Source organism: Ananas comosus, linkage group 2, assembly GCF_001540865.1.
Source record: "Ananas comosus cultivar F153 linkage group 2, ASM154086v1, whole genome shotgun sequence".
NCBI lineage: Eukaryota > Viridiplantae > Streptophyta > Magnoliopsida > Poales > Bromeliaceae > Ananas > Ananas comosus.
This window is the reverse complement of record NC_033622.1, coordinates 11,491,482-11,504,469: the sequence shown is the minus strand read 5'-3', so window position 1 is coordinate 11,504,469 and position 12,988 is coordinate 11,491,482. Positions and strand designations below refer to the sequence as shown.

The window sequence follows — 12,988 nt, the reverse complement described above, 5'->3', positions numbered from 1 at the left end:
TGAAGATCGATGACATGTTTCAATTAATATCCAATTGCGAGTTAATTACTTATTGTCAATCTTTTGGACGACATAATGGTAAGCAAGCAAGAACGATCGCTGAAAAAAAAATTATTGAAAATTATTGGTTCTATCGCACTGAAGTACCCTATTATATGTTGCTGTGTTAACATAGTAAATTGTTTCCTTTTTCTTTTTCTTTACAGCTTCATGTTCCTTTTTTTTTTTTAAGAAAAAAGTATTCAAGAATTTAGATGCTTTTTCTTATTTCTCACCTCCAAAACGCTCGGTCTCCTGAATGAAATCGAGAAGCTTCTACTCGATCCGCTGCCTGGAGGTGAAATAGAAGCCCACAGAGGGATCGCCCGAAGCCCGCGGAGGGATCGCTTCCAAAATCAGAGACAGAAAATTTCAGGAGAGAAATAGAGTTTTTTTTTTTGCTGCAAAATTTTTTTTTTAGAGGCATATTATATAGGCAGCAAGATGGGAGAACGGATAATGAATCGGAACCATTTTCGTAGCCGGAGGCGCGACCGGATGAACTCGGCCTAACATTTCGTCCAGAGAGGGAACGGGAGCCGGAGCGGCATCTAGGGTTTCGTCCAGAGAGGGAACAGGAGCCGGAGCGGCGTCCAGAGAGGGAACGGGAGCCGGAGCGGCATCTAGGGCCTCGCTAACGGGAAAGGGCGCAACGGGAAGAACCGACCACGAACTTGCCCAACATTCCGTTCAGAGAGGGAATAGTACTTGGAGCGGCATCTAGAGGGAAGAGCGCGATGGTGCTGGAGGTTGAAGACGAAGCATGAAAAATTAAATTAGGAAAACATCTAAGATGACAGGTAGGGTCCACCCATTAATTAGAAAAAGAAAATTATTTAGATAGATGGATCTTAAGATGACAGGTAGGGTCCACCTATTAATTAACTCAGGTTTTAAGCTAATGCTACCACGTGGACAGGAAGGAACGGGGTTTCAATATAGTTATAGATTTGGTGTTCGTACGGTGGCAGCAACATCATGAGCCAAGAGAGAGTTGGAGCTCTAAATTAATTAAGTGAGCATCTGAGGAGCCGTATGAACTAATTAAGATCAAGTTGTGGTCCGTACGGGTGGTGAGAGAGAAGCCAATTTTGGAGTCTCTTANAATTTTTCATATATAACATAACAATAATTATTATATATTAATAATATATATAATAAAATATATATTAAATAGTTTTTTTTTTTCTTTCAACCAAACAACCGTCACGAAAAACTATTTTTCTTTTCCTACAAACCAAACACAAACAACATAAAACTTTTTTTCCACCGAAAATTTTTTTTTCCACAGTTTTACGTGGAACCAAACACACCCTTAGCGTATTTTTTATTTTGTCATTCTGTGATTTTTTTTTTAAAAAAAAAGTTTGCTTTATCGGTATCCTATTTGGTTATTTCATATAAAATATTTGAAGTAAAATAAAAATTAAACCGTAAAAGTGGTAAAATAAAACCTTTTGAAACACAGGAAGATAAAGTAAAAAATAAGCTAAACCACAGGCAGAATGCTTCGTTTATTTTATTTAGAAATAAACTTAGCTAGAAATGTGAATCAATTAGAATTCGAATTTGGAACCTCGGGTATCAACCATCAAGTTCTTTACTACTTGCTTTAGGGATGATCGGTAAGTTAAGTAATACAATTTGTACATTCTAAAATATAATATACATTTTACACTCTCATGATTCAAGAGTCATTAATTTTTCATGTGTTACATCAATTTTTTTATTTATTTTCACTAAAAACACATTGAGTTTTTGTGAACTTTCGGATATAAACGGTATAATATCTACACCCTATTTACGGTGTACAAGTAGAATTTTTTTTAAAGTTTATCCAAAACTATATAAAGAGTCCCTAAACTTTATTGGTTTTGCAAATAAATATTCTAAATTTATTTGATATCGTGTTTGATTTTTATGTTTTAAAATAATATTTTTGTATATCAAAAAGTGTATGATTGGATAGTGAATTGTTTATAATTTTTTCATTTAAAATTTTTACTAGAAAACAAATATAAAAATTCAAAAATAACTTTTTTTTTTCGCTTCTAAACTTTTTTAATAAACCATATTCTATCACTTATTAGCCGAATACATTGTAGACTAATTAACTATAGTAATAATAATAATAATAATAATAATAATAATAATTTCTCCACCACATCAAATTATTTAAAATTAATATAAAGAAAAGGGTAACAAGACCCAGGCCTTGGATCATATCTATTTTTAAAAGTGCTAAATAAAGTTCAGTGGATCGAGTCTTTATACATCTTCAACACCTACCAACACGATGCTCCACTGAGTCAGCTCTCACCACTGCCTATAAAATCCCGTCCCCCTCGCGCTTCGAAGAGAGAAAAACAGAGTAGTCGAGCGCAGTAACGCAACAACACGCTGCACTTCTCTCTCAGCCATTTCATCAAACAACTCGATCTATCCTTTCACATGGCCTCCCCTAACCCCAAGGGCTCGACGCGTCCGATTCGCCGGCCCCGGCCGCCGACGCTCCCGGTGCCGACCGACGGCATCAACCCGATCGCCGTGTCGGGCACGTCCTACGTCCCCGACCCTCCGCACTGGGCCGCGGCCGCCGACGCGCTCCGCTGCACCCACTTCGACGACGTCCACCGCATGGTCGCCCAGTTCTCGTCCGTCGCCTCCGTCGACCTCGAGGGCACCGCCCTCACCGTCGCGCAGGTCGCCGCCGTCGCGCGCCGCCCCGCGGTGTCCGTCGCGCTCGACGCCGCCGCGGCGCGCGCCCGCGTCGAGCTACGCGAAGGCGGCGATGCTCGTGCGCACCAACACCCTCATGCAGGGCTACTCCGGCATCCGGTGGGAGCTCCTCGAGGCCATGGCCAAGCTCATGAACCACAACCTCATCCCCAAGATGCCCCTGCGCGGGACCATCACGGCGTCCGGCGACCTCGTCCCGCTCTCCTACATCGCCGGCGTGCTGACGGGGCGGCACAACGTCAGGGTGCTGGCCCCCGACGGCGGCGAGATCTCCGCGGCGGAAGCGCTGGCGCGCGCCGGCGTCGGCCCCGCCTTCGAGCTGCAGGCCAAGGAGGGGCTGGCGCTGGTGAACAGCACCGCGGTGGGGGCGGCGGTGGCGGCGACGGTGTGCTACGACGCGAACGTGCTGGCGGTGCTGTCGGTGGTGCTGTCGGCGATGTTCTGCGAGGCGATGAACGGCAAGCCGGAGTTCGCCGACCCGCTGACGCACGAGCTGAAGCACCACCCGGGCCAGATCGAGTCGGCGGCCATCATGGAGTTCCTCCTCGACGGCAGCGACTACGTGAGCGAAGCCAAGCTCCGGCACGAGCGCGAGCCCCTCACCAAGCCCAAGCAGGACCGCTACGCGCTCCGCACGTCGCCGCAGTGGCTCGGCCCGCAGATCGAGGTGATCCGGACGGCCACGCACTCGGTCGAGCGCGAGATCAACTCCGTCAACGACAACCCGCTCATCGACGTCGCCCGCGACATGGCGCTCCACGGCGGCAACTTCCAGGGCACGCCCATCGGCGTGTCCATGGACAACCTCCGCATCGCCCTCGCGGCCGTCGGGAAGCTGGTCTTCGCGCAGTTCTCCGAGCTGGTCTGCGACTACTACAACGACGGCCTGCCCTCCAACCTCAGCGCCGGAGAGGACCCCAGCCTCGACTACGGCCTCAAAGGCGCGGAGATCGCCATGGCCGCCTACTGCTCGGAGCTCCAGTACCTGGCCAACCCCGTGACGACGCACGTGCAGAGCGCGGAGCAGCACAACCAGGACGTGAACTCGCTCGGCCTCATCTCCGCGCGGAAGAGCGCGGAGGCCGTCGACATCCTGAAGCTCATGATGGCCACGCACATGGTCGGCCTCTGCCAGGCCGTCGACCTGCGCCGGCTCGAGGAGCTCCTGCTGGAGGCCGTGAAGCGCGCGGTGGCGCGCGCCGCGCGGAAGGCGCTGTACGTGGCGGACGACGGGGCGCTGTCGGAGGCCAGGTTCTGCGAGAAGGAGCTCCTGCAAGTCGTTGAGCGGCAGCCGGTGTTCTCGTACATCGACGACCCGGCGAACCCCAACTACGCGCTGATGCTGCAGCTGAGAGAAGTTCTGGTGGAGAAAGCATTGGGAGGCAGCGAGGAGGGAATGGCGGCGTTCAAACGGATCCCCCAGTTTCAAGAAGAGCTCAAGAGAGTACTAAAGGAGGAGGTGGGTAAGACGCGGGAGGAGTTCACCAGCAAAAAAGATGAGACTCTGAAGAGCAGGATAGAAAAGTGCAGGACGTATCCCGTGTACAGGTTTGTGAGGGCGGAGGTGGGGACGGAGATGTTGACGGGGGAGAAGAGAGCGAGCCCTGGGGAGCACATAGAGAAGGTGTATGCGGCCATGGGGGAGAAGGGGAGGATCGGGGAAGTCGTTGTGGAGTGCGTCGGCGCGTGGCGGGGGACGCCAGGGCCGTTCACGCCGCGTCCTGAGGTGGCGTCTCCAGCGAACCGGAACCCGGAGAATTGGGGGTGGTTCGACCCCGTGCGCTCCCCGTCGGCGACCAGCGGGAGGGGCTACTGGAACCTGTGAGTAATCATCAGGAGCGAAGAGCAAAAGACCATCCAAGTCATCGTGAAATTCATCGTCCATCATAAAATTTAAATTAACATTTAAATATCATACGTACGTGATGGATAATAAATTTAAAATACATCGTATGAGAATAATCATAATAGTTCTTAGTTATTATGTAGCTTAATTTGTCTTCTGTGTTGGGTGGATCTCTAAGTTTGGAAGGAAGTATCAAATATCAATTCGACGTTTACTTTTGATAATAAAAGAAATTTGGATAATTGCCTGAGTTGAATTTGTTTTATTTTATTTTTATTTTGTTTTATTTTATTTTTTTGGAATGCATCGGATCGCTTGTGACTATTGTAGTGGGTAGCGCATGGATTTGGTTGTTTATTAACGTGCATTGGCCCCACACTATGCCAGGTCCGATTTAATCCGGTCTAACCGCCTAAAACTTTAAAAAATTAATTTTTTAGAGAGAACAATTTATTGTGCTGTCAACTGATTTAATTGAAGCAGTGTTGAAATTGAAGCAGTACCGAAAGCAGCGAAATTTCTTTTAAATATCTTTTCAGAAGAGCGAATTATGATACTTTCAAGCTCGGTATTGATTATTAAAACGATCTACTTCAGATCTGATCAATCCGAGTCGATCATTTGGGACGCTAGAACGAAGCTCAAAACGCTTCTGTCCTTCGTTAACCAATACCACGTCTTCTCTTTTAGATAAAATTCTCGCTTTTTTAAAAATATTATGTAAGCTGATTAATTTGTTCATTTATTATTTTCTTAATTTATTAATAAAAAGATTAATTTCATACAGATATCTACAAGTATAGTGAATGACAAATATATTCTCACAAAATTTAACTTTTTTTATTTCTATAAAAGTTCTAATATTTTCAAATGTATTCTTTTAGTTAATTATCGTTAGAGAACTGTTTATACTTCTAATTTTGTTATCGTAAATATGTCCCTTCAAAAGTCATAACAGTATAATATAAGAGTGATAAAAATATTAAAAACTAACCAGAATAAAATATTTAATCTATAATTAATTAAATTTTTTTAGTGGATTTTAACAGCAGTAACATATTTAAAAATATTAGAATTTGTGTAGAAATAATATATAAAAATTAAATTTTATATGTATATATTTGTTATTTACTGGGTAAAAATTGTATGAAATTAACGCTTATTAAAATAGGATGGGAAACTATAATACTGGATAATGCCTTATCCTAACCCATAAATAACGCAGTGCGGAGTCCATCATCGGAGTTACGTGGTCTCTTTCCCCCTCAAAATCATTCCAACGTGTCCTACCCCAAATCACCGGCACTTGCCGGTGACCGCCAATTACCAGATTCAACCCAGGCCCCGGATCCCGAGCCACGTGTCGGTAACTATTCCAGCCCACCCCCCCTAACGGCGAAGGACACGTGTCGGTAATTCTTCTTTCCGTTCCGTCGCTCGACACTTGTCCGTTAACGGCCCAACCAACGACAGGCTCAAACCCCCCACCGCTTCGGCGCCACCCCTGCAAAGCAACTCGGACCCAACCCCGTTCATTAAGGGAGGGCCCCTCCTTGGATCCCGTTCCGTTACGTTCTCTCTTTCTCTCTCTCACATACACACTCTCTCTCTCTAGAAGCTCCATTTTTCTACTGTTTTCTCATCGATCTTCGTCCTCCTCCTTCGGAGCCCTAACCCTAGAGGTATACGTCCGCTCCCGCCGCCGCCATTATCGATGCCCGAGATGGCCTCGCTCTACGGCGAGAAGCACACCGGTGTGAGGTACTCCTCCCGAGAGTCGGTGGTTCAGTAATCCAGAGAGTGAGAGTGTTAGGGTTAGGGTTAGGGTTAGGATTAGGGTTAGGGTTTCGTTGTCTTTTTTGTAAAGATGAAGGATCGGCCGTAGAGATAGGTACTAGGCGAGAGGTCGAGGAACCGGAGGGCATGGCGGCGGCGGAGAGGGAGGCGGCGGCGCTAGGTCTCACGGCGTCGGAGGCGGAGGAGGAGGAGGGGGCGGCGGCGCGGCTCCAGCTCCCCGCGGACATCGACTGGGAGATGCTCGACAAGTCGCGGTTCTTCGTGCTCGGCGCCGCGCTCTTCTCCGCCGTCTCCGCCGCGCTCTACCCCGCCGTGGTCCTCAAGACGCGGCTCCAGGTGGCGCATCCGCCGCTCCCCTCCGCCACCGCCGCCGCCGCCGCCATCCTCCGCCGCGAGGGCCCCCTCGCCTTCTACCGCGGCTTCGCCACCTCCCTCGCCGGCACCATCCCCGCCCGCGCCCTCTACATGGCCGCCCTCGAGGTCACCAAGAGCGCCGTCGGCACCGCCTTCCTCCGCTTCGGCCTCCCCGAGCCCGCCGCATCCACCGCCGCGGGCGCCGCCGCCGGTCTCAGCGCCGCCGTCGCCGCGCAGGTCGTCTGGACCCCAGTTGACGTCATTAGCCAGCGCCTCATGGTCCAGGGCAACCTTCGCGGCCACCGCGAATCCCCGCAATCCAATTACCTCGGCGGCTTCGATGCGTTCAAGAAGATTGTATCTTGCGACGGAATCAGAGGGCTTTACCGAGGCTTCGGCATGTCCATCTTAACCTATGCCCCCTCCAATGCGGTTTGGTGGGCCTCTTACTCCCTTTCGCAGAAGATAATTTGGGGCGGTGTCGGTTACTACCTCTGCCGTTACCGGTGTGGCGTTGAAGAGGTAGTAGATGAAGAAAAGGGCAGCAGCAGTGTGGAATTGAAGCCGGAGTATAAGACCGTCGTGATCGTGCAGGGGGTGAGTGCCGCCATGGCTGGGGGAGCTGCGGCTTTAGTGACCATGCCGCTGGATACCATCAAGACGAGGATGCAGGTGATGGACGNGACCGTCGTGATCGTGCAGGGGGTGAGTGCCGCCATGGCTGGGGGAGCTGCGGCTTTAGTGACCATGCCGCTGGATACCATCAAGACGAGGATGCGGGGGATGAGGGGCCGATGACGATCGGACGGACTGTGAGGAGCCTGATACGGGAAGAGGGGTGGAGAGCATGCTATCGAGGGCTCGGGCCGCGGTGGGCGTCCATGTCAATGTCGGCCACTACGATGATCACAACCTACGAATTCGTGAAGCGGCTCTCGGCGAAGAGGCAAGAGAGCCACTCCGCATGAAACATGAAAAAGGTATAGAAATGGAAATCAGGTAGTTCTTTATTTTCTTTTCTTCTTTTTTATAAATATGTAATGTTTTCTTTTCGTGTGATCAATTCCATAAGAAGAGAAATGAGATCGTTGTAGAGAGCTCGCATTGGGTTTTCCCCTTGAAGCATGATTTTACCTCCTATGTAATCCAGTTCGTGGTTTTCCTTTTCTTCGCACAAAGCCTTCTTTTCGATGATTCTATGTGCTTTTGACAATAAATGCGAAAACTTAGTAATTAATCTAAGTCTAATCATACACTGGAGACGACTAGAGCTGTTAATCAAAATTTTCAGAAGAGGTCTGAAGTTTCGTCATGTTTAGGGATCTTCTTTCCTTGTTATTTCCTTTGAATGGAACTGAATACTCTTATAAAGGATTTCTATCATTACTTGATGTTCGCATGTGGGTAAGAATGTAAGCATATTATGCGTTTCCAAATAATTCTAGTTTTGCCAGGTTATTAATTCCTTAGAATTCAATCCTTCACATTTAAAAGTTATGAAGTAGACAAATTGTATCAATTCAAAGGAGCAGTTGGTTGCGGTTTGAGTTTTCACATATCACAGAGATATGGTACTTTCTGTTCATCTGCATATATCCATCTTAGAATGGTGCTTTGTTTTCTAACTAACATTTCTTCTAAGTATATGCTTGAAATACCACTTTTACTGCTTATTTCAGTTTGTTTGTGCATGCTGCCAATTGTGAAAATGGCTTTTAAATTGGTCTAGAGCAGATAATGTGTGCTCTGAAGTTCTCAGTGTCAAAGAGTTGGGAGAAGGGGATAAGAAATAAAACAGGGATGATTTGAAAGATCTCAATTTTCTGTTGTATTTTATTTTGATGTGTTAACTTTCTATTCCTCCTCTTGTTTTCAAAAATAGAGAGCTGTGATGTATTGTCTATTATGCTCGTATTTCGTAGAAAGGTTATACAAATACGACTGTTCATGTGTTGTTTCGACAAGAAGGCTAACAACGTAAAACTCTTTCAGTGCCAGTGTTCTCAGCTTATTATTTCCTGTTATATCCTGTGATTTCTTTTTTAGTATGTTAAATAGTTGGTTATGCTTTAATTAATTTCAAGATAAATGAAATTTCAATTGCAATCTTTGCATGTTTCTTATGATTATTGAAAAGCATAAGTGCTCTTGAGGTTCAACTAATAAGATTATTTAGCAAGCTGACCTGGTCCTACTGCAAGGTTAGTGTCTGAGACTCTAGAGTCTAGATCAATTTGGTCAAATATCTTACATGCTCGGATCAAAAGGTCATGCTGAGTAGGTTTTTTTAATTAATTATTGATGGTGCCCATCTTATTCTATGTATTTAGCATACAGAAATGCCAAAGTTGGAAGTCTTCTGAAAAATCCCCTCAGTATGTTTTCAATAGCTTTTTACTCCTTTGTGAGATTATCTTTTGATGTGGTTTAAATCATGTACAGGCAATTCAAATGCCTTTGATCAAAACAAAGAGATTGAATCATTGAACTGGATTAGTAATTTTATTAGAGTCGTCATTTCATTTTGTTGGTTATACCTTCCTCATGTCTTACTGCATGATCTTCTTCTTGAAGTTACATTAGACGGGATGTTCCTTTTCATTACTGAGAAAACTTTGGATGCATTTGAATGATTCAATCTCCATATTTTCTTATTATATTAGTGTGGGCATAATTATAGGTTAGCAATAGCTAAATGACATGCGTTGTTGGTTCATTCTTATCCCCCTTCTTATTCCTTCAAAAAAGGGAAAAGTTCATTTTCATCTTTAGACCACCACCCACTAGAGCTGATGATCCCTCCATTTTCTTTGTTGGTAGCCATTAGGCGGCCTAGCATTAGCATGTGATAGCAACTACCATGATGGACAACGATATGCTAGTACTGCTTATTTGTATTTAGTGATAGTAAAGCTATCTAGATTCATTGGCCTAGTGACCCTTGGATTGGGATATGTATGTTGGAAGTTTAGATCGTTGTATTGTTTCATGTTGATAATTAAGTTACTGTACAAGGAACTATCTTAGTGTGTTTTGATGTTGAAAGCTTAATAAGAATATTTGCCAAGTGGGAGGTTGATGCATGAATCAAACTTACTTGGATTCTCATTATTCTGTGCTAGACCTTGACAGTTCTGCAGTCCTGCTAAACCTAACGACTTTTGTAGCAGATTTTCCTAGTACTTGGTTGTTTCATTCAATGTACCATGATTAAAACTTTATTGATTAGTCGATGTGGATGGTAGATATCCAGGTTCTGCTAATTCCTCCTTTTTTTTCGTTTCCGATGGTTAGATTATTTGGTCGGTTCTTGTTAAATAATTAATTTGCTTCATTTGATTACATAGTTAAGATTGTTTTAGTGCATAGTTGGAAGTCGCTCGGAAATTTCTGTGCGGGTCAAAACAGCTAATTCTTTCTTTCATCCCTTCAGATAGGTCCGAATTTCCTATATGGGTACTTCAAATGTTTTTGATCCATTAAGAAGAAAGAATGGTATTTGTTAGATATCAAATTTGATGTTATGAGAGATTCTTCGCCTGCTCCATAATCTTTTGAAACTTTCAGTAGGGATATTATTTATGTAGTTTGGATATCTTTTTCTTCTTTTTTATTTTGTATTTACTTGTAGGCCCTATACGATACCTCTATTTCTATTTACGGTGTTATAAAATGATGTGGTAATGTCGGAAATCGATTTGTTGTTTTCACACATTTGTAATTCGTGAATTAGGCTATTTTGCTGATAAGGAAAACATCTCGCCACCGAGGAAACAAAAACTCTCTGTATCAAGCATAACTGTAACCCAGGCTTATAGAGATTGCTACTGTGCATTAGTGTGTGCCATTACTCTTTAGTCCATCGTTATTGGTGTATAATTTTTGGGACATTTTAAGTTTTTTATTTGATGCTGGTACAGTTGGTGAAATCTCAAGGAAAAATTATCCAATTTGAGAGGCTGATACTCGGTTAGAACTTTGTCAGAAAGGTCACATTTCACTGTCATTTTGTAGAGTAACTTGTGTTTGATTGCTTGATCTTTCAGCAAAACCCAGGGAAAGAGATCAAGAAGCCACTGACTGAGTTACCTGTCATAAGTTTCTACGCCTTTGTTGGTGCCCACACATGCTCTATGTAAGTGATGTACTTGCTGTTCGTTTTGGCTTGCATCTGTGAGATCATAGATATTTATAAGATTAAAAAGGTACATAACTTATCTGGACTGTCAGTCATTTTGAATCGGCTATCCGATATTTTACAATTTGATTTTATTATCCGACGTTTTACTCCGTTTGAATTGAGTCGGTCGACGGTGCTTTGATTTTAAAATTTAAATTAATAATTTATTTTGATAAACTTATAGTTGCAATAACTGTATTAGTAATACTGACTAAGCCTCCAAAGATAAATAACGTATTCAAAATTTGAAGTCGAAGTATTGTCAAACAAGTTGAAACATTGGATAGTCAATTTAAAATAGTTTTTTATACAATTTTACCTGTCAATGATCAAGGCATTTACTTTTTATATTTTGAAATGTTTGAAAATTTTAGAAGCATTTTAAAACTTAAAACTCTTTTAACCCTATAAAAAAATAGTGGTGAGGATTCTATCAAAGAAGCACGGACTTCAGCGTAAAAAGATGTTGGGGGTGAAATCAGTAGAGATGTATACATGTTCTCTGTTTTTAAGCAGGAGTACACTCCGTATAATTGCAAGGCCCTGTTTGGCCCATTTATTTACATGAACACATTGTTAACTTTATGATGATAACTTAGATTTTTACATGGACAATATTGTCTACATTAATTAATTAATTTTGGACTCACAGATAGGTTTCGGTGCTATAACATGATGAAATTGTTTCCTAGTCCAAAGTTGGGATAGGTTTCATGTAAGGGTGTGTTTGTTTTTCGTAAAACAACATTGAAAAAAAAATTTTGGTGGAAAACTAAAATTCCGGCATTTGTTTGGCTATAAAAAAATTTTCTCAAAAAATTATTTTTACAAATAGTGAGTTAAAAGAGCGTTTTCGTTTTCACCTCGAAACGAGTGGAAAACGAAAACTTACGCCCAAAGGGGGGAAGGGGAGAGGAGCACGCGTTCAGTCCACGAGGCAGGACCGAATGAGAGAGGTGTCCAATATATATTTATATATATTTTAAAAAAATATTTTATTTTAATATAAATACATTTATTATATAATATTTTATAATATAAATATTATTTATAAATACAATAATTTATTTTATAGTATTAAATATATACTATTATATATTATATTACATACTTAATTAATCTATAATATATTTTAAATATATTTTGTTTTTAAATATAAATTATAATACTAATATATGTAATATGATAATTATAAATAAATAAGATATAGAATACATAATAATAATAATAATAATAATAATAATAATAATAAATTTTTTTTTTTTCAACCATTCAACCAAACAACTATAACTGAAAACTAGTTTTCTTTTTCTACAAACCAAACACTAAAAATCGTAAAATAAATTTTCCGCGAAAAACTATTTTCCACGGAAAATTGTTTTTCCCAATTTTACGTAGAACCAAACAGCCCCTAAGTAAGATAATAATTTCGCGACAAAGAAGCATTAATGATAGTGAAATTATACCAATCATTTAATCGAGTACTTAGTGCCTAACCATGTCTAACATTTTATAATTAAGAGCCCACCGACGACGCTAATCATTTCTTCTACGAAATGCAACCACCATTTTACTATTTTATCAGATCCCACATTTGTATAATCAATGAAAGAACTTCTCCACGTGTGAAGCAAAAAACAAAGAAAATTCTCCTCATCAACTAATTGTATAGTTACATATTCGAATATCCTCGTTCCGGTCGATAATTATGGATAGATTAGGAAAAAAGAAAATTTATAGAAAATGTATCATAGCTCAATCATATAATAGAACGAAAAGATTATGTTGAAATATTTTTTAATATAGTTATAAAATAAAAAGATTATGAAGGAAACTTATTAGTTATGTGATTTTGCATTAGGATGGTCGATCAACTAAAATTGTAAAGGAATCGAACATAAACTAACTATTAATAATTTTTGTTCTCGTATTATGTTAGGTGTAGTAATGTAGTTCTAAAAAAGAGAAGTTAAAAAAGAAAAAAAAAAGAAAAAAGAAAAAAGCTTCCTCATCCTTGAAAATAATCAGAATAG

At 42.1% G+C, this 12,988-nt stretch overlaps 1 protein-coding gene, 1 long non-coding RNA gene and 1 pseudogene across 5 annotated transcripts; 2 read left to right on the top strand and 1 right to left on the bottom strand.

The window, feature by feature from the left end:
* Window positions 218-947, bottom strand: LOC109706692. Its single transcript, XR_002215295.1, has 2 exons — window positions 511-947; window positions 218-386 (listed from the first exon to the last, which is right to left on the bottom strand). It is a non-coding gene; the product is annotated as an uncharacterized LOC109706692 (long non-coding RNA).
* Window positions 2,271-4,866, top strand: LOC109706841 (annotated as a pseudogene).
* LOC109706567 (solute carrier family 25 member 44-like) lies at window positions 6,134-11,073 on the top strand. 4 transcript variants are annotated; one of them, XR_002215236.1, is made up of 4 exons: window positions 6,134-7,456; window positions 7,552-7,755; window positions 10,696-10,744; window positions 10,822-11,073. XR_002215236.1 is itself a non-coding variant. In XM_020227491.1 (3 exons), the coding sequence occupies exons 1-2, from the start codon at window positions 6,548-6,550 to the stop codon at window positions 7,741-7,743; spliced, it is 1,101 nt and encodes a 366-aa protein (XP_020083080.1). In that variant the 5' UTR covers window positions 6,134-6,547; the 3' UTR covers window positions 7,744-7,755; window positions 10,822-11,073. The 4 variants fall into 4 exon arrangements, 3 of the variants coding, with proteins under 3 accessions (XP_020083080.1, XP_020083079.1, XP_020083077.1); XM_020227491.1 differs by lacking the exon at window positions 10,696-10,744; XM_020227490.1 differs by lacking the exons at window positions 10,696-10,744; window positions 10,822-11,073 and adding an exon at window positions 10,509-10,689.